The 22,033-nt window shown below is 33.3% G+C and overlaps 2 protein-coding genes across 2 annotated transcripts; one reads left to right on the top strand and one right to left on the bottom strand.

The window, feature by feature from the left end:
* Positions 1–749: 749 nt before the first annotated feature.
* Positions 750–11,542, top strand: LOC114173790 (threonine--tRNA ligase, mitochondrial 1). The gene is made up of 19 exons (XM_028058392.1): positions 750–1,279; positions 1,383–1,442; positions 1,550–1,639; positions 3,127–3,201; positions 3,379–3,507; positions 3,610–3,699; positions 3,900–3,988; positions 4,061–4,157; positions 4,608–4,694; positions 5,034–5,118; positions 6,338–6,432; positions 7,059–7,091; positions 7,184–7,270; positions 7,820–7,912; positions 8,520–8,612; positions 8,702–8,923; positions 9,521–9,592; positions 10,251–10,322; positions 11,217–11,542. Exons 1-19 carry the CDS (start codon positions 821–823, stop codon positions 11,310–11,312), a joined length of 2,124 nt encoding a protein of 707 aa, XP_027914193.1. The 5' UTR covers positions 750–820; the 3' UTR covers positions 11,313–11,542.
* Positions 11,543–14,360: 2,818 nt separating this feature from the next.
* On the bottom strand, positions 14,361–16,870 carry LOC114173114 (protein RICE SALT SENSITIVE 3-like). Its single transcript, XM_028057338.1, has 7 exons — positions 16,543–16,870; positions 16,280–16,330; positions 16,014–16,190; positions 15,822–15,927; positions 15,580–15,621; positions 15,429–15,485; positions 14,361–15,327 (listed from the first exon to the last, which is right to left on the bottom strand). The coding sequence occupies exons 1-7, from the start codon at positions 16,677–16,679 to the stop codon at positions 14,791–14,793; spliced, it is 1,107 nt and encodes a 368-aa protein (XP_027913139.1). The 5' UTR covers positions 16,680–16,870; the 3' UTR covers positions 14,361–14,790.
* Positions 16,871–22,033: the final 5,163 nt, after the last annotated feature.

Below are 22,033 nucleotides of genomic sequence, written 5' to 3'. Positions count from 1 at the left end.
TATAATAATGTAATATGTTAAAAAGTCATTTTTAATAAAAAATATTAATGTAACATTTATATAAATAATAAATTTTATCTCGAAAAACATAATATTACTACATTTTCAAAAGAAAATTGGTACAAAAATAAAATAAATAAAAATTAAATTGAATCAATATATATATATATATATATATATATATATATATATATATAAATGTACTAAATTAAAATTAAGTAAATAACATTTGATATTAATATGTAAAATTATTATGTCACAAGTTAATGTAAAATATAAGAATTATTAAAGATACTCCATCCATTGACTTTTTCAGAGTGAGTTAGTTCATTTGCCGGAAATCTTTATCTTGCAATTTGAACTTAATGCTTGTTGACACATTACTTGATACTTTAGAATCATTCCCTCAATAGAATGTCCATTTGCCAAACACTGCCACATAGCGCCACTACAATTTCCACTTCCAACCCTGTCGAATTACTTTCTACAATATTATTTCAAGTTGGTTAAAATTCAATTTTAAATTATCATTCTTAAAATTTTCGTCTTTAAATATTTTTTTCAGAATTTTTCTAAAAATTGTAACTGGAGTTTTTGTAGTATTTTAAAAATATTTTTATCATTTTCCTATAGTAAAAAAAATTTAAGATAAAATTATGGGCTCGACCTCACCATAAACCCTAGAAACCTTTCTCTTTACCCACTGAACCCACTAACTCAGTGAGCGCATACAATTTGTTTTCATTTTTCTTTATTTCCGTTTTACTAATAAAGAAAAAGGAAAATTCGAAGCCAAAACCCACACACAGCACACTATGCTATGCTATACTCTCTAATCCGTTTGCGCCGTTACGCTTGTCCGCATTCTCGGCTTCTTCGTCTTCCTATTAACCATTTCTCCTCCGCCGTTGCCGCCATGGTTGCTCACGCGAAGGACGACGCCTACCTTCAGGCGGCGATTCCGAAGCGCATCAAGCTGTTCGAGACTATTCAGGCGGAGCAGCGAACGCAGCGCCTCTCGCTCTCGCCGGATCCTATTAAAGTTACTCTTCCCGACGGCGGCGTGAGGGAGGCGAAGAAATGGCTCTCGACTCCGCTCGACGTGGCGCGCGAAATCTCTAAGAATTTGGCCAACAACGCGCTCATCGCCAAAGTCAATGGCGTGCTCTGGGATATGGCGCGCCCGCTTGAGGACGATTGCCAGCTCCAGATCTTCAAGTTCGACGACGACGAAGGTCGCGACACGTTCTGGCACTCCAGCGCACACATACTCGGCCAGGTCTAGCTCTGTTCAAGTGTTTTTTGTTAATTTTTATCACAATTTGTATTAAGATGAATTAGTGATTATTGTTGTTGGTATTGTTCTTTTTGTTTATTTTCAGTCTCTTGAGACGGAGTATGGGTGCAAGCTCTGCATTGGACCTTGCACTACAAGAGGAGAGGTTCGTGTGTGTTTTTTGTTGGTTGTAACGTGTTTATATGGTTTTGACTATGTTGTGATGTTTTTGTGAGGTGTGCATTGAATTAGACAGTGAATGTTCTATTTTAGGGATTCTATTATGATGCGTTTTACGGTGACTTGGGTCTCAATGACGATCACTTCAAGCAAATTGAAGCTGGCGCATTGAAGGCTGTTGCGGTATTCTTCTTCTTCTTCTTCTTTATTATCTTATTTATGTCTTTTTTTTTTTTTTAATGTTTACTGCTGCTTTAGACGCTACAGTGGCTATTGGGATTTTTAGAGGTTACCATGATGAATAATGGTTATGGTACTTAATGTTTTTCTCTTGACGTTGATTTCTCCTTGTAATCTTGTTTTGTGGACTTACAGACACTTCATAGTTATCAAAGATTTTCCCAAATTTCTGATCCTCTGCATATATTTCTATATCTGGAAATGTAATGTTTATCAAGAGTGTCTTTGGAATTATTGGTTTAATTGTTGAACAAATCTTGAGTTTGGAATGCTAAAAAAATAGTAAGTGATTTTATTTTTAATGAAAATGCACTTCTAAAGGGATATATCTTCCCCAATATGAGTGCGAAGATGTACCCTTCCTTCAACTTTTGTTTAAGATCTCTTTGCACTTTCAGTTAAATAAGGTAGATATATCATACACCCTTACCCATTTTAGAGATAGCCTCACTTTAGAGGAGCCAACCTTATTCAATTTTTCAATTGCTTTTGTTTTAGAAGTGGTTTCTAATTTAGTAAAAAATGATTTTTATTTTTAAGTTTTTATTGGTTCACCATATGACCCTTAGTAAAAGCTAATTTAGAAAAAAAAAAGATATAAAGTCTATCCCATTTTTGATTTGCTCCAAACATAAGTTTGATTTCTAAATAAATTCAGATCCCCTTTTTATAATGCATGTGTGGAAGCAAATCAGCAACACATGTTTCCACTCTCTCTAGTTTACCAGAAGCAACAAAATGTTGAGTCATTTGCACCATTTGATATGGTTTTTATTGAAGAACCCATGTACTGGATGGGTGCCCACTTACTGATAATGAGTTTCAACATGGACTTTAATGTCTAAATCAAAACATATCATTTCATACTTTCAAATATTCCTAGTACAGGGAAAGAGATTTCAGATTTTCCTCCTTAATCTAGATGTTTTGATCTGGTTGCTCTTTTCCATTCTTTTATCTATCGTTTCCAAGAATTTCGTTAGCACGTTTCTATGGTAATAAATGTGGACTTAAATGGAGAACAAGAGAAAAATGTTGGAGTAGCAAAATCAAGTATGCTAAGATGGATCAGGACAAGAAAGAATGGGATGCAAAATGATTGTAAATGAGGGGATTTTGATGTGACAGATACTTAGAAAATGATGATAAAAATCGGTTGAGTTGGATTGGAAACATGTAAAGATGGTCACTGGAGGCACTGGTGAGGAGAGTAATTAATGGTTTTTATAGCCTCATGAAAAGGGGTGGAGGAAGATCGAAAACAATATTGGAAGAACTTATGGAAAAGAAAAGTTCACAGTGAATAATATTTCTGAAAATTTAGCTGGCCTCAGTTAATGGAATACATTTATTGTTATTCTTGTTGTATGTGTTACTCATCATTCTGATAAACATTACTTTTGTGTTAACGTTGAAAATTATATTTGCAGGAAAAGCAACCGTTTGAGCGCATTGAAGTTACACGTGATCAGGCACTGGAGATGTTTTCTGATAATAAGTTTAAGGCAAGCATACCGTACTTTTTTTGGGGGTGGGGTGAGGTGGGGTGGGGTTAGCTTCTTTTTTTAATGATATTATCTATTATCTTCTTAATTCTGATATTTCCTGTTTGCTATCGCCTATAATATTTTATATCTCAAATTCACAATTTGCCGCTTCGGCTTTGTGGTTATTCTGATCAGATTGAGATTATCAATGATTTGCCTGCCGACAAAACTATCACGGTATACAGATGTGGTCCCCTGGTTGACTTGTGTCGTGGACCCCATATTCCTAATACATCCTTTGTCAAAGCAATTGCATGTTTAAAGGTATGTGTAAGCTGTGTTTTCCCGCAACCACTGTTTATTTTTATTTATCCTTTAATTTGTATCAATGGCAAGTACTTTGGTTTAATTGGGTTGGAATTCTAGGCTTCGTCAGCATATTGGAGGGGGGACAAAGATCGTGAAAGTTTACAAAGAGTTTATGGCATATCTTATCCTGATCAGAAGAGTTTAAAGGTGGGTTGAATAATCAATTGCAGTTTCTTGTGGAATAAGTAAATAACTAGCTAGTAGTCATTAATAGTGTCCTGTAGCATTTATCAGCGGTGCTCTAGTTCCTCTGTGCTATGCTACATGCACACTGGTGTTTTTGAATTAAGGCTTACTGTGTTATTATGATTTGATTATTTTTCCCCATTTTGTTATTGAATTTTTAGGAATACTTGCATCGGCTGGAGGAGGCTAAAAAGTATGATCACCGGATTTTGGGTGTGAAGCAAGAGCTTATTCTTCATCATGAATGGAGGTATGTTGGGGCCATTAGTCTTATTGCAACATTTAGTAAGCTTATGTGACTGATCTGTCTTTGTTTTGTCAGCCCAGGAAGCTGGTTTTTTCTTCCACATGGTACTCGTGTCTACAACAAACTCATGGACTTCATTAGAAATCAGTACAAAGACAGGGGTTATCAAGAGGTTGAGTTTTAGGCTACATCTGGCCCATTGTGTTGATTTTAGAAGTCACTTTGAAGTTAAATCTAGCAAACGAACTTTAAAAAACAATGTGGAAGTTGTTTGTCTATTTTAGCTTAAAAACTTCTTTTAAACTATAAGCTCTATTTCGTTGTTCCACTTTGATCTGTGTAGGATGATAGGGAGGGGGAGGCTATGGTATAATCTAATAATTTTTAAGACAAGCTACTTCAGTTAAATATATTAAAAGCTGCTTTTCCTTTTCTTTTATAAACGTTAAGCTCCTTGATTTTTAAAGACTTTTTCCTCAAATATGTTTGACTTAGCTTCTCCTCTTAAGAAGAAGAAAAGCCAAAAAAAGATAGGCCCAACACTACTGTATTGTAGGAGTTTCTTGAAGTGACGAAAAGGCCATGCACTTAGTACTTATTTATTTGCCAATGGAATCAACAGGTCATATCTCCAAATGTATTTAACATGGATCTGTGGGTGCAATCTGGTCATGCTGCAAATTATAGAGAGGATATGTTTATTTTAGAGGTATGTTTTTTCCAATATCTATTAATGCTAGCTTCTGTAAGAATGTTGGTTAGAGAGTTGAAGGACATATCTCTTTATCATGGGGGAATCTGGACGAATGAGATTTGTGTTGATGTATGTGCTCATGTAATTATTACCTTTATGAATGATCTTTGTGGGCGGGGACCATGTATTAGGATGTAGGAAAAGAAACTAATAGTGTTGTTGGGATTTGTATAGGATATCTCTACTACGTATTTTAAGTTGCCCAACCTGAACAGTATAAAACCCTTCCAAGAAGGCATTTAATTTTCAAGCAATCAAGTTATTGACCAAAGTGTATTTTTTTATGTGAACTAGATTGACAAACAAGAGTTTGGGTTGAAACCAATGAATTGCCCAGGACACTGTCTGATGTTTAAACACAGGGTTCGATCATATAGAGGTAATTTTCATTTAGATGGAGATTTATCTTTTTCAGATGGTATCAATCTTTCATGTTTGTATGTTCATTGGCTGAGCTAGTCCAGATTTCAGTTTGAATTTAGGAAAATGCACATATTTGAGCTCCTAGATAAGTGAATTTACAGTTGCCTATATGGAAAATAAGTATTCACTGTCGTTATATTATGGCTTCAGTTTTTCCTCTTCCTATGATAAGCCACATTTGTGTACAGGACGACCAAGGTGGGAACTGTGACTATGGTTCATCTAGAATTTCTACTTTTCCACTTTATATCTTACTGTTGCTTTGCATTTTCAATCAGCTAACTTGATAAAATTGAACTTGAGTATAAATTTATACCTTTGTGGTGGTGAGAGGCGGATACAGTCTGTTTTTATTTTCAAGTGAGCTCAAATACCAAGGTCTTGTTTGAAAGTTTTTAATTTTGTATTTAATAGCTGTTTTTTTTAAATAGTTTAGGAAAACTATTCTTGAGAACATAAAACTAGAACACAATATGTTTGATAACATGATATCTTGATAACACAATCTCTCCCTGTTACTGCTCAACCATGCCAAGGACCATCATCAATGCTGTACTAGTAGGCTCTTATCACCATCAATAGAATAGCATGTCACTGTCACACCTGTGTCTCCATGTTTTGTTGACTTGTCATCTCACCACCACCTAGATGTACCGCCACACTCTTCCACTGCTGGAATGCCTTACACTGTCAACCAGCTGCCATCACAGCATCACTACTTGCTGTTAGAATGGCTTAACATCATCAATGCAAACCCTTTACTTAGGTTATGGAAAATGGATGAAAATAAGAGAGGTCAAAAGGGTTGACTATGACAGTGCTGAGTTTCTACAAGACATCACTTTCTTGAGAGACATCAATCAGAAAAAAAAAAAGACAGATTAAGAAAACATCTTGAACCTGTTCTGATTTTTTGGTTTTAAAAAACTAATTTTGTAAACATTTTTCCCAAACTTCAAATGAGAAGTAATGTCATCAAGCAAGTTTTATTCTTTTTAAAATTAAAGAATCGTTTTTAAAAACAATATTCAAACAGACCGTCATCTGTAGTTTGTTTTAAGGTTGATATGCTTCATGAGTGTCAGTGTATATCATCTTGAAGAATTGAATTTGATTGAGCTGATTTTTTATTTTTTTACATGAAATATTATCTCAACTTTTCAATGGTTGTTCAGAACTTCCTCTCCGTTTTGCTGATTTTGGAGTTTTGCATCGGAATGAGGCTAGTGGTGCCCTGAGTGGATTGACACGTGTTCGGAGATTTCAACAGGTGAATCTTTCTTCTGTATCAGGATTAGCAGTAGTTTTTATGAAAGTGGGTCCACTTTTTATTGGGTTAATCCAATAAAATTAATTTGCTGCTTAGTATATAGAACCACGAAATACATTACTTTTCATGTCAAGGTACAGAGGCAGGAACACATACATATTTATACATTATTGTGGCTAGATTCTTCGGTTTTTCAATTTCGCAGGCAAACATAGCGAATTGAATACTAACTATAACAAACATATCAATTTGGTATTTGAGATTCTGAATGCATGTTTCGGTCTCATTAATTATGAATACTGGAGTAGAAAATGCATTTTTTATCAAATAAGTTGGGGATTACTGTTTGTGGGCTTGACAATTTTATATACAGAAACAGTAGATTGATCTGCTCATCTTAAAATTAAACACCGTGGTTGTGTTTATACGCTGTTATAGTAGTGTAGCTAAAATGTCATTTTTTTCCTGGTGATGCTTGTTTTTCCTTTCTTTAAAATATGATACGGTTACAACTCAAAAGAACATTAAAAGGAAAAATATGGATCATTTCCTTATCTTTTTTACTTTCTGTTCTATACTGTTTGAGTTTCATACTGTTAATGACATTTGATTTAAATGTTGCTCAGGATGATGCACATATTTTCTGCAGGGAGTCCCAGGTGAGTTTTTATCTTTAAATTTATGCAACATAAATCTTTGCAAGTCCCTTTTGAGCTGCAGTTTGAGCTACTGATTTTTGTTTATTTTACAGATAAAGGATGAAGTGAGGAACGCATTAAGTTTCATCAATTATGTCTATAACATATTTGGTTTCACATATGAGCTGAAGCTTTCAACGGTATGCTTTCAATCTTAATTGTTCTTAATGCCCATGTACCTTTCTAAATGTTTTCAAAATCAGTAAATTCAGAGTTTCAAAGCTTAGTCCTCAACTTAAGGGGCTCTCAACAGTATCTTAATTGTTGTGGCCTGTGGACTGTTTTTAGATTTTATTATGCCATCCCATTAATGTGACAGTTTTCTCCAGTAGATTAAATTATAATTATAGCTACACTAGTCTCTTATTTAAATTTACCAAGAAATATAGTATTTTTTTTATTGTAGGTTCTCTCAGTATTAGTGCTAACACTGGATTAAATTTTTCAAAATAACGTATTCACTATGTATTATTATTTAATTGGTATGGTAACGTGGACTTTCATTATAGTCCCGTTACTTCCATGTAGCACTGAATCATTAATACTCATTTTAACTCCACAGCAAATTTGTGGTCTTTCTATGCTGCGTCCCACTTAAGGAGAAAAGCATAGAAAGTTTTTTCAAACCAATCCTTGTTTTTTTTTTTTCAATTAAAAATAACTGTTTCATGTGTCGGATACTTGATTAGAGACCAGAGAAATACCTAGGAGATATTGCAACCTGGGATAAAGCTGAAAGTGCTCTTAAAGAAGCTTTAGATGATTTTGGCAAGCCTTGGCAGGTAATTATGTCCTCTTCTGTATATCTTATAGAATATTTCATGCCAGTGATATATAGTTCAGGATATTCTTTTGAAATACGGTTATAATTCTGATTAGATTAGAACTAATACAGATTGGATATCCAAAAGTGGAGTTTACCCATCTCATCTTCAATACCAAGGAAATTCATAGATTCCTCTCAATTCACTCAATCATTGCCTACCCCCTTGTTTTCTCCCATCCTCCCATCACATTTATCCCACCATTCTCTCATCATTCGGTGATAATTGCACTTAATCACTCTTCTCTGCAATCTTCCTATGATAAATGAAGTTTCTATTAACAACCTCAAGATCCTCTTGTCCTTTTCTCTACTACAGGCCCATTCCTCCAGGCCGTCCTTGATTCCTCTTTGCACCATATGATCCAATTTGCTTATGTTAGCAGTTTCATTCTGTGTATGACAGCACCTATTTCTTCTCTTCCTCTTTATATTGTTGGTATGGGCAAACTCGCACGTACATACCCCATTTTTTATTTTCATAATCTGTTTTGTTATTTTCTGTGAAATGTGACATTTGTAAGCTTTACTATCTTTGTGCTTATATTCTGTGTAAAACCTTGCAGTTGAATGAAGGGGATGGGGCATTCTATGGGCCAAAGATAGACATCAGTGTATCTGATGCATTAAGTAGGAAATTCCAGTGTGCAACTTTGCAGGTTCGCCATACTCAGATAAATTTTTGTTCACATGATTTAGTTTTGCATAACTTTTCATCTAATAGCCAGGTGAATGTGGTTGCTTGCAGCTTGACTTCCAGCTTCCTGATCGTTTTAAGTTGGAATTCTCAGCTGAGGATGAAGCCAAAATTGAGAGACCTGTAATGATACATAGAGCAATTCTAGGATCTGTTGAACGCATGTTTGCCATACTTTTAGAGCACTACAAGGGTAAATGGCCTTTCTGGCTCAGTCCTCGTCAAGCAATTGTATGTCCTGTGTCTGAAAAATCACAATCTTATGCACTACAGGTACGCAGCTCTGAATTTTATGCTTTATTCTTTTATATATTTGCTTATAACTATTAAATGGTACAAATGTTGTACGACGTATCCCTTGAAGCACCTGTATTTTTTACATGCCTGTAAATTAACTGTCTAGTACTCTCAAGGAGCTTTTGCAACATTGGCTTTTCCTTGTTTATTCCTGAGCTTTTCTGTATGATGTTGAAACCATTGAATCAGTTCGATTGTGTAACTAAATTATGTTCAGTCCATCACATTCATTTTCAAGTAAACTTCCAGCTGTAACCTGATCGCAAAGTTCAAGCAATCTCCGTGAAGAGTTGAATATCTTAGAGTGTGTTCGGTTTTTTGGAATGCTTTCTATTTTCACTAATGATCATTAAAATTTCACCTTGTACAATTATTTGGAAATAGGCAACAGGGAAATATATCATTTTTGTAATTATTGGCAAAGGCAGGAAACATTTCTTAAATCAAACAGGCCATTGACTTTTTATCGTTCTGTTTATTAATTTGTTAGGATACTTGTAATGCTACATATATTGATATGTGAAATGCAAGGGCTTGTTGGTCATGTAACTTTTTTGGACTGCAATTTTCTAGGTGAAAGATCAGATCCACCAAGCAGGATTTCACATTGATGCTGATACAACTGATAGGAAGATTCAAAAGAAGGTAACCTAAACCTTTAGGCCCAGAAGTTTGATTTCATTACATATTCATTCTGAGGATAATAATGCCCAAAATGGGAGAGACTCAGTATTTATATTGGTTATATGATTGGTATTAAGTTTGAAATGGGAGAGACTCAGCATTTATATGGTTCATATTTTTTATACAAGCGTTTAGATAGAACATTAATTTGTTGCCAAAGAGGATTTTGTATTACTGGATGTATCTTTTCTGCCCCAAGCTGTTGCCACTAGTCAGCTACTGATGAGTTTATGTTACTAGATTTTGTACGTTGCCAAAGTGTATGTATTATTCTATTGTAATATTTTAATTTTTTTTATATGTAATGAATTTTATTCAATTTTTTTTATACATTTGGAACCTTAATTACAGTATCGTAATTCATTTAAACGCAACTAAACTAGTTGTGTCCCAAATGACTTAGTATCACTTTTATAACTTATTATATCAAACTACTTTAATAGTCGTTTTTGTGTTTTTAATATTTGGGAGTTTATTTTTTGAAAAATTTAGTATACTAAATGTTTAGTAAATCTGTAATTGTAAGTTGTTTTTCTCAATGTACTATATACTTTTATTATTTATCCAGCTTCTTGATTGAAGAGAATTGTCTTTAAATAGAAGTTGTGACATTCTGCAGGTACGAGAAGCACAATTAGCACAATACAACTACATCTTGGTTGTCGGAGAGGAGGAAGCAAATACTGGACAGGTTCTTCATTTGTCCCTTATCATAAATAATCATGTCCTTTTCTCTCGTGACATATCCTCATATACATTTCATATTTGTTTGACCTAGGGTTGCTAACAACTGTAAACACAGTTTTTAATGAATTTCTCACACTTGGATAATTATGTCTGGATTAATTAGAAGTGTCTAAAGGAGAAAGCAAGCTTGCTTATATGAGCTTATGCACAAACAGTTTCATCACAATATTTTATTCACACTCATGCCATGTGCAAAACGTATAGCATCAGTCAAATTCAGAAACGGAAAGGGTTAAGAATGAAAGAACCTTTGGCCTACTGAACAAGTCAATGTTGGGCTAAGGATACTAGCTTGGTTAAGACTGTTTAAGCTTTGTGTTGATTGATTTTAATTTGAAGAGCTGAAGGATGCTAGTATCTCTCATTTTGGTGAAATTATCAAGTAGAACGCTAAGTGCCCATGTTCCTAATCCAACCAATATCTATATCTATATATTACAATTCAAATTTTACAATTTAGGTCATGTGTTATTTAAATATTAATGTAGAACCACCTAATCATTTTTCCTCATTTTAGCTCAAGTATATACCTGAGTTACATTTCTAAGAATTCTGATTAAGATTGCATCATCTACTAATCTTGGAGGCTTTCTCCCGCATTATCTCTTAAGAGATGCCAATGGTCCTGATCTGTCCGGAGAAGTTAACTACATTAATAGTATAACACCATTATCTTATTGGACCAAATATAATTTTTTTTTTCATTTCTACATTAGTAAAATAAATTATACATCAGTGTTTACGCCCATTTGTTGCTTCATTATTTATGGATCATGTAGCTATCTTTTAATGATTCTGTTTACTACCTGTGGAAAGCTGAGTTGATTTGTTTTTCCAGGTGAGTGTGCGAGTTAGAGACAAGGGAGATCATAACGTTATGAGTATAGAGAACCTACTTAAACATTTCAGAGACGAAGCTGCAGCTTACCATTGATACTTTGCTTGTGAAAACTGTTTAAGAAAATTTTCAGCCCCAAATACCGTAGATTACACATTTGTGTGTGCATTATTTATATTTTTAATTTAACTTTGCTATTTATCCTGGTTTTATATATGATTTGAATGATCAGTGTATTGCATTGCCATCACACTACGAAGATAACGGGTTTTTTGGTTATACCTGGAACGTAGTCAATTAGATCCTTGTATTGGTGTTTCTACGTTCCTACCTCGAGTTTACATGCCTCTTGAATTTTCTATTTTCTTTGAAGTTGTTGACTGACTTTTGAAGAAAATATGCGTTTTGGAGTTGATCTTCAATGATGATTGTTAGCAACTTGCCTAGGTTTTTGTAGGGATCCAGGATTGTCTTTTTGGTGTATTATGAAGAACGTTAAGTTGGATATTCATACCCATTTTGTGTCGTATGGTTGTACTTGGTTGGCTTATGTGGCATTAACTTCGAGAGTTCTCAACCCAACTGTGTGACGTCACAAGTAGTGGGTAGCTTTAGAATTTTTCTTATCCATCTATTTTTTTTTTCAGTGAGAATGACTCATTTTAGAATTTATCTTAACTTTTTATTTGTTTGTCAGTGAGAATGTCTTTCATTAATCAATTGAACTTGAGCGTAGGTAGGTTCTTCATGCATGCTTTATTTATTCTCTTTGATATACATGTCTTTTCTTTGAATGTATTTTCATATGCTTTTTATTCTCTTTAATGTGCATTGCTCCCAGACTTTTATCCACAAGTATATAAAAGTTTACATGTAGACCAAACTAACAAGTATATTAAAGTGTATAAAATTTTGATAATCGAAATTTGTTTGACAATATCTTTCTAAAAATGTAAATGTTTTACATCTATTTTATATATTTCAAAACTTAATCTGCAAGCAAATGCAAATATAAAATTTGTCTATTCTATTATATATGTTTGACTATTCAGAAAAGTTCTACAAAATTTAGAATTATTTAGTTCAGAATATGTTTGATGAATTTAAATTAAAAATTAATCATCATACATCAATTATTAAAATACTCAAACTTTCCGTGATGTTTTGTTCTTATTAAATTGTATTATATTATTTTTGATTTTTTTGTTTTGTTCTCTGTGAATTGTATTATATTATTTTTAATTCTTTGTTAGTTATTCACAAGGATTTTAAGACTTGAATTTAGTGGTGCTAAAACTATTTTAAGATTGGATTCAAAATACTATTCACCTATGTGTAACTTTAATATATTATTGACATTTGATTGAAGAAATACTCGTGAAATTATTTATTGTGAGAAGTATTTATCTTAAAAATATTTCTAGATGCTAATTTGTAAATACAATAACTTATTTTCAATACATGTGTTTTAAACTTTATTACATCTGCTTTTATGAAAAAAAGGGAGGAAAGGAAATTTTAGGTATATGTATATATGTTAGATGACATCCATCTTTAAGTCATGTTGATATTTTCTTTTTAAAAATAAATTAAGTTTTAAGTGGTACAGGCTATTATATATAAATTGAATTATTATTATTAATTTCTATACTGTCATAGAATTATTATTTATTTCATTCAAACAGGACAAACCAGACAGTCTGATTGTTTGCAACATATGTGACACATTTCCATCATCATCATCATCTGTATATTAATAATGTTTTGTATTTCATTGATATAGCTCATACTATGCCTCAAAATGAAATTCTATAATTAGAAAATAACTAGTTACTCCACCACACTTTACCATAGCACATTGTTCTTGAGAAAAGAAGTAAATTAATTAAATAGTCAATTTTAGCAGAAAACAATGCCAAGTCATTTTTTACCTTTACTTTAAAATCAAATAAAAATCACACACAAAGTGATTGTGTACAATGATGCGTTGACATTTTTGGGTAAAACCTGTAAGAATTAGAGCAACAGAAGGGAATCTAATTTTACTCAAGTTAGAGAAAAGGTCGAAATGTAGGTGGTGGTAGCAGCTGCAGACTGCTATGTATTGTTTGGTAATCAATTATTTACAATAGACAATGGACACTAAATTTGGTTACGTCCTTTCTTCAACATCCTCCATTATTATTTTCAATCATGTAGTCTTCACAGTGCACATAATAACAAAGTCTTCTTCACTGTTATACGCATGATATAGCCATTGCATGCCATGCTGCACCATCACAACCACTACCTCCTTATGTTCTTCACAAAAGTAAATATTTTATTTTTAGATGAAAGAAACTTCTATGATTTAACTTATCAGAGAATATTCAATAGCTAGATGAAAGAAACTTTATGCATAAATATTTTAAAAAGAAAAATATGAAAATAAAATAAAATATATGTCTTTATAGACTAAAATTAATTTATATTTAAATTAAAAAATAGAGAAATTATTAAAAGTTGTATCCAAATTACTTTTCCGTGAACTAATTTGAATTTACAAATAAATTAATTTCATTTTTATAATTTTTGTCTTTCAAATCTTTATAAACTTCATTCAAAAATATATGTTCATCGAAAATCTGATCAAACAATGTATGTTCCCTTTCGGTATATTATAAAATATCAGAGAATATTCAATTATCAACACTTCTAATTTTGGAGAGATGAGTAGTAAATGTATCTTATCATTATATTAATCTATTTTAAAATTCAATCATTGTGAATGCAATTAATGTTGAAAAATAAGATAGAGACTACATTCTCAATCATACTAATTCCAAAGTTACTGTTCTTTAAGCCTCATTCCAACACAAATGAAATCAGAAACTGTATCAATAAAAAATAACAGACTATTGTCATGTTAATTATTATCATTATCATTATTTCTTATTTATTTTTTATTATATTAATACCATTTATTAGTCATCCTATTCAAGACTCACGCATCTCTCATCTCTCCCCTTCAAGCCAAAAAACATATCTAAACCAAACCACTATATATCTATAGTTACATTACATCCATATATTGTTTTTCTTTTCTTTGTTTCCATACAACACAACATGTGTGGCTTATTCATGAGATTTTTATTATAAGTTACAAAACAAAATATATGGTATTATATTATTACTTGCAACACTTAACATACTTAAACAACTGTAACAGTTGATTTCTAAGTACAATATTGTGCTAGATTCGCTGTGTGTGACTACGTGCTACGAACCCATACACACGCCCACCGACTGACAGACACATCATGATCAGCAGCTGCAGATATGCACACGCATGCATGAAACACAACTTCCTTTCTCACTACCAACAATCACAAAATAGCGAAGCTAAAACATCATCATCATCATGCTTATTATCTTGTTATCCTATTATCATTATGATTATTGTTTTTATTATTATAACAATGACAATGAAGCTAAACACCGGCTACAATCAATGTTAGGAGTTGATAATTAGGACTAAATTTTCATTAATGCGAGTGATACGATATTGTTTCCATGTGTTTTTGCAAAGTGAAACTCAAAATCCATCGTTGGCTCCACTCCTAGTTACATTATTCTGATCTTGGTGAAAATGATGTTGATGGTGGTGGTACCCTGACATGGAAGTGCTGCTCTCACCAATGTCGAGTTCTGGTCTGTATACCTCTTCTTCCAACTCTTCTTTTGCCACTTTCTGCATTGATCCCATGAACTCCAGTGGCCTTTGCTGTGGTGATGCCAGAAGTTGATGATGATGATGATGATGATGGGACTGTGGTGGTTGTGTTGGATGTGGTGGTGGCACCACCGAGGGAAGCTTTGACAGAAGTGCTTCGAGGCTGCTCATGGAGGGAGTTATCTTCAGTGGCAAGTTGAAGTGGTTGTTCTCATATAACTCAGCTTGAGGTGCAAGATGGTTCCCTTGGAAATGCCATTGTTCTGGAACTGCATACCCTCCTTCTACTTTGTAAGGGTATGCAGAAGATGATGGATGAGGCAACAGCACACCAGGGATGCTTTCAATGTAGCTGAATTTTTTTCTCAGAAGAACCACATAGCTCAGGTCTTCAATCACCTTCAGTTAGTTCCATGGAGAGTCAAATTGTAAATTTTGCCAAGTGGGTGAGAGAAATAAGAGAGGGAGGAGAAGAGGGAGAAAAAAAATAAATAAAAAACCTTGTGAACAGCTCCTAATTGAACAACACCTTCTCTCACAGCAATAAGAGCTATGGTCTGAAAGAATCAATGTTTGAATAATTCAGTAGAGAAAGGAGATTCTGCAGTGTGAAATCAAAGAGTGGCTCCATGTTTCATAGTTCATTCATACCTTTATACCAGACAGGAACTGGGCTTCCCAAGTCCTAGGGTGCTGCAAAAGAGGATTTTATAAATTGGAAACCAAAACCATAGGAACATATACATAAACATGAAATCATGGGTATTAATTTGCAACACGTGAAATTAATGTCTAAACTTGGATGATTCTGTTGGCAATTAAATTTGGCATTTAATGCTGTTCACTTTGCAAGCGTAGGGAAGATATAGGTGGGGTTTTAATTTGTTTCTCACCGAATCTGCTGAATTGTGCCATGCTGACAAGAAGTTGATTTCTTGATCATTAGGCTCTTTGTATATCCACTTGTGGCTGTGATCTGCAGCAACTTTTCCTATTAACCTGCTCCATTCAACATAATTACTTTGCTTTGAAATCTTGCAGGAGCAGAATGAAAAAAAGAAAGGATAAATTATTATGCATCATACCCTTCTCCATAGTTGTAGATCTCATGGGACATCTTGAAGAAGAGTTCCGGTTGCAGTCCTTGGTAGGGTTGAAATTCACAGTTCCCATAAACGGACGATGAGGGACAATCTCCAGAGTTGATTTCAGGAGCTGCTGATGCAGCAAAATTGCAGAATCCATCTTCCCACACCAGTATCCTACATGCACATAAACACACACTTGTTAACCAAACACAATAATTCTGCACCAGTGTTGAAGTTAACCTCAACACTGGAAGTTAACATACCAATTCCTTCTGTTTCCTCTTGATCTATCATAAGCCCCTTGTCCTTCCCACCTATACCATTACCAACAAACAAGATTCAAGAATCAGCACAAACGTTTTCATATAGTTATATATTTACATACTTAACTATAATAGTCCATTTATATATAGATACCAACTATATACGTGTGTGAGTGTGTGTGTGATCTTTGTGCCTAGCTAGTCCAGAAAAAAAATGTGTCTTTGGAAGAGATGATTGATCTCTATAATTCCCCTCTCCTTACTTGGGTGGAGGGTAGTTTCTGGGCAAGATCCTCCAGAAAACTGCATAGACCCATTGGGAATTTTCATGGATGCACAAACTTCTGAGAGTGTGTTGAAGGAGATGGGTAACAGCGAGTGGAGTGAGATGTTCCTCCATCAAATAAATCCTCAGAAAGCAAAACAATTTGATGATCTCTTTCTCTTTCTCTTCTCTTGCACCCCCTCACCTAGCTATCTTTAAGAGTGGGGAACTGCAACATCCTATCCTCCTTTATATAAACCCACCAACAAGCAAATCTCACATTTATACTCCCTCTCTCTTTCTCTCTCTCCTACACATACTATACATTTAGGTGGGGAAAGTTGGGGTGAAATAAATGAACCATATACTTTTCATTCTACACAAAAAATTAATATTTTAATATTTTACTCAGACCCCACTTCCCGTTTTCCTTCTCCCTTCCCCAACTCCTCATTTTTTCTTTCAATATCCTCCAAACTTCAAAACAATCAAATTCATGAACCATCATCTATCACCACCACCACCACCAGCATAGGCCAAACGTAATATCAATAATGTATTATATTTATATATATATATATATGTGGTTTAAAAACATCATGATACATTGTCCCTCACGTAGCTCCATGTCTTTGTGACTCTTAGCCTTGATCCTGAACCCCAATGCTCCTGCAGCAGCATCCATCTTATCACACATATATACATATTTTATATGTTTTATTAATTCATGTTCCATCGCTTACCGTTCTGTTTCCTGACACTCTTAGGTATCAGCATGTACTCATGATTCCAGTCCCAGGCTAACTTCCTAAACCACAACCATTTATTCTACTCAACCGGCCACAACACCGCACCTAATAAATGTTACCACCTTTTTAATTAACTTTAATATCTCTCAGACACTGCTTTTTCATATTTCCATTAACTAGGATTTGTAGTTTTGTTCGATCGGTTGTCTGCTACGTGAGGAACAAGATAGTGGTGCCAGGATATCCCTTACAGGAAGCGAAATATCAACATCACATTACTGTTTCAATACTATTTCATCACACTCTCGTAGCCACTAGTAGCAAACTAACCAGTGTACTAACCAGTTTCAGTAATAATGCGTAAATTCGATAGCTAATCACTTTTCGTAAGCAAGAAAATCCTTTTTCTTTATATACATACATGAGTGGTGTCAGATATTAGTCTTCTTATAATTTTTTCTTACCCCAAAAGGATGAGCCGAGAGTTATTATTTTTTGAACCCAAATGAGAAAATGGATTAGTCTCACTCACTACACTTCTTGTTCAACCCTTGTTTCAGTTCCAGGGAAGACATGGTATTCCGTCATCTCTTTTCACATTCTTCACATGATATGCAAATTCAAACGTTGATGTAACAAGTTTCCCAGTTTCCTCGAGTGGAAGTCGAAAGCAACGTGTGAGTGATACATAATTAGTAGGAAGGAAGCAAAGAGAAAGCGCAGCATGTACATAAAATGACACCAGCTAATCCAAAACCTGGTATAGTGGTGGAAAATTTTCCTAACGAAAATGATGATGAAGAAGCATATCAGAAAAACAAAGTTTTTCAACGACAGCATCTATAGACTTGAAATTTTACTCTTTGTTGTTTGATGGTAATGGTAATGTTGTTTGTTTGCACCTGGTAGGCTCTCATGTGTGATGAATGTGTAAGTTACATAATGACTAAATGGAGAAGAACTCATTACTTTGATTTCCCCACTCTGACACACCAGAAAAAGCTTGACAGGCAGGCCATTATACTCCTATCCCTTTGACCATACATTATTATACAAAATAAACTGTTTTGAAATATCGTGAAAAGCTAGGGGAAGCATTAATGTTATAGATTACCTAATAACCCAACCATTTATTTATTGCCTTCATTTCATGACAGTGACAGACATTGCTGTCTCCATGATTTCCCAAACGGATTCTTCCTGTGTAATGTACCAACAACAACAACAACAATGGTTTCATGTGTGTCCCGCGTGTGAGTGAGAAAACGGAGGGGTTGGTGTGATTAAGGGGCTAAAATAAACTGTACTGTGCATGTATAATTCATGATGTGTACGATGGTAAGGCAGAGAAAGTTACTTAGCAGTGGTAGAGAGTTGGGGACAGCCTCTGCAATGGGTGATGTAAGCCAAGGGAAAGTGCTGGGGGCTACAAAACAATTCAATGAGTTTTGGATTTTATTGGACCTGCCTCATTCACTCATCATGCCCTAATAATATACTCTATTATACTAATTCATCATTAATTAGTTAAATTTTCTGATAAAATATAAAAAAAAAGAATGGTGTGAGGGGTATGGGAGCAAAGAATGGCACAATAGTCTTGGTCAAGGAACAGGTGTTGAATCTGGAAGGATGCCCCATCCCTTTCTTGAATTAAAGGAAGTGGAATCTCTGCTCTCCCATCCTTCCCAACGTCTATGTCTCATTTTTTCATCATATTAAATTAATAAACAAATGTAGCAGATACATATAAACTAATGAATTAATTAATTAATGGGAAAGTGCATATTAATTAGGAGACAAGCAAAGACAGGATCTATAATGCATAGTTGTAAGCAGGCAAAGATATTTGTTTGCACAATGTATATAAAAAATAAATAAAAAAATAAAAAAAAGAGTACTTGGTAGGGGAGAAAAGAGTGTAATTAGATATTGTTTTGGAATGTTTGGTGGCATGTTACAGGTTATAGTTAATGGCTAGGGTTAGATTCCCTCCGGCCCCCCCTCTTTTTGTCTTAAAAGAAGCAGACACATAACCTTCACACTTCACTTACTTAGCCTTCGTAAATAAAGGATACCCTAATTGGTTATCCGTGATGTCTATCTATCTATATCTAAATTTCAGTGTTTCTTGAAGTCATGGAATTTCTTATCTTAACTAACTCATTTGTTTCTACCCTTAAAGTCTATCAAAACAATCAACTTTCTTCACATTTCCCAACATTATCAATTCTTTTTTTCTTCTGCCTCCAATTTCCTCCAGTTAATACACCATTCTTCCACACAACTCTTTTCTCAACAACAAATATATGCTTTAATTACATTTCATTTCCTTTTAATCTCTATACCGTTAAAATTCAGAACTTAGCAATCAATAAACATTGATTACTAAAAATTGTTAGTTCTTGGTGATCTTGCTCACTGTCGCTAAACTAGTTACTTAAACAGTGATTATCTTCAGTTGGCTGCTACGTACTCGGATGGGACCTTTCTCACTGTGCAAAGCTGATGATAAAGATGTTTAAAATTTTATTCAACTATTGAATACTAAAACCAAATGTTCAGTGGTTGGAGGCATTGAAAAATGTAAAACAAACGACAATATATCATTGGGAACCACCTTTTAATTGTTCAGTGGTGTAAAGAGGGTTTCTTATATTCAAAAACACTAAACTATTTACAGTATATTCATTTTTTATTTATTTTTAAATAAAAGGAGATAACTATAATGTAAGTATCTCTTAAATGGAGTAGTTTACTGAAAAAAAAAATGCATATATACCACACGTTATAATAAGAATTAATATATTCAAGACATTATATGGTTCATATATATATAAAGGTTTCTTGTCGGCATTAAGTTCATTTCATAAGTCTCTTTTATTTATTTGGAGTGTAAGTTTTGTTGTGGCATTAAGGTCAATATAACTTAAATTCAATTTGTCTTTGTGAAAAAGTCTTCAAAGACATTTTCTACTCGGCTTTTTCCAAATATGGAGATGAGATCTTGGGATAAAATGAACGAGAATAAAAATAAAAATACTTAGTTAAAAAAGAGTCTCAATAATACTTTTTAACATACTTTTTTTTCCAATATATATAATCTTATTTTTAAGTTTTATTAGAAGTAAAATTTAGTAAATAATAAATAAAATTCATATTTCATTAATTTAGGCGATGATAAAGAGTATTTTAGAGAATATGTTGTTGTTGTTGATATCTTTATTAGTTGTATTCCACTAATACCCTTCAATTACTTTTGATCCCTAAACTCAAACCCTTCTTTATTGGCAACTTTGAAAATGAGAGTGTGATTTGGGACAAAAGCTAATGTCAATGAGCGTTGGTTCCCACTTTCCAACACCGACATCACACTTCTTCTTCATAAGGAAGCCATTTACAATTTACAAGCCATTTTTCTTGAAAAAAAAAATAAGAAAAGAAAAACAAACACGACTTTATTTTTATGAAAAATAGAAAAAAAAATTGAAATAAATAATGTAAGAGGTTGAGTAAGTATGTATGTATGATCATAGGAGTGTGATGAATAATAGTTTTAATAAATGTGTTGGGTGAAAGGCATTGAAAATAGTTCACACACTGTAGCAACTATCAAGTCTCCATGACCAAGTAAGTGACTTAAAGTTCAATCATAGTGTTTCCATTATAAATAAAAGAATTTAATTAAAGCACAAAGTTGACATGCATGTGTATTATCTATTTCCAAATTAAGCCCTATTGGACTCTTCAAATGAGACATGTTAAGGAGATAATGAACCATTTTATGTGTTTCTCAATCCGACAACTTCAATTTTACTTTTAATAATTGATTCTTCATACGGAGCATATGCCAAGTTGTAAAGTTCATTACAGAATATCTTTCATAAATTTCAGAACAATTGTGTAAATTCCTTCTTTCTCCTTATTTCTTGTTTTTTTTTGTTATACTTTACTCTTCCTATTTAGGGCAAAAATGAAAGAAAATCATTTGTGAGAGAAGAACAACTTAAAAAAAATTAAAATAATCAATTGAAAAAACCATGCAAGGGGGGAAAATGGATGTAATGAATTTATATATAACATGAAAAAAAAATGAGATGGATAAGTTCATGTATAAGTCATGATTTTACATATTTGAACTCTTTAATTATTGATTTCTTTTTTTATGTTGATGATTATAACGATTTTTATATCTTAAAAAATATTTTTTAATATATCAAAATTAATGTATTTTAAAAACACGAAGAAAGAAAGGAAAAATACAAAGAATCTTGATTCTGATTATGTCATTGTTGTGTGAGATATGAGAGAGGAAGCAAAAACATTATCATGACTAATAATTATCGATATGTTGAAACTAAAGTTATTTAATAGATGAGTTGTTTCTCACGGTAGATGAATCGTACTAGTTTGGTGTATAGTGGTAACAATAACTAAAGTACATAAAAAAAAAATACGAGTTTTCTTTTTATTTTTTCAATTATTTTTTTATCTTTTTGGACTAGAAACAATGAATAATGAAAGAAAAAAAGTATAAGAGAGAGAAAGAACGAAAGAGGCAAGGAAAGAATATAAAAAAAGGAAACTGAAAACTTTGCTCTTTTTCAAATTTGAATCCTTTAGTTGTTGATTTTTGTGGTTGAAGTGTTGTCTCCCTTGAATCGTATAAATTGACCTTTCTTAGTATTTATTTGAAAACCATGAGTTTCCTTTCTGTACTGCATATCCAAAAACAGCCCA

The sequence above is a fragment of the Vigna unguiculata genome, chromosome 2 (genome assembly GCF_004118075.2).
Source record: "Vigna unguiculata cultivar IT97K-499-35 chromosome 2, ASM411807v1, whole genome shotgun sequence".
Lineage (NCBI taxonomy): Eukaryota > Viridiplantae > Streptophyta > Magnoliopsida > Fabales > Fabaceae > Vigna > Vigna unguiculata.
The sequence above is the reverse complement of the archived record's forward strand: the minus strand, read 5'-3'. Positions and strand labels throughout refer to the sequence as shown.

Excerpts from the sequence above, each read along its gene's own strand:
- LOC114173790 (XM_028058392.1), top strand. The coding sequence starts at position 821 with ATGCTATACTCTCTAATCCGTTTGCGCCGTTACGCTTGTCCGCATTCT. Across the intron at positions 7,092-7,183 it reads TTTTCTGCAGGGAGTCCCAG|ATAAAGGATGAAGTGAGGAA; the intron begins GTGAGTTTTTAT and ends TTTATTTTACAG. Across the intron at positions 9,593-10,250 it reads ATAGGAAGATTCAAAAGAAG|GTACGAGAAGCACAATTAGC; the intron begins GTAACCTAAACC and ends GACATTCTGCAG.
- LOC114173114 (XM_028057338.1), bottom strand. The coding sequence starts at position 16,679 with ATGGAGGAACATCTCACTCCACTCGCTGTTACCCATCTCCTTCAACAC. Across the intron at positions 16,331-16,542 it reads AGAAACTACCCTCCACCCAA|GTGGGAAGGACAAGGGGCTT; the intron begins GTAAGGAGAGGG and ends GTAATGGTATAG. Across the intron at positions 15,328-15,428 it reads AATTAGGAGCTGTTCACAAG|GTGATTGAAGACCTGAGCTA; the intron begins GTTTTTTATTTA and ends AACTAACTGAAG.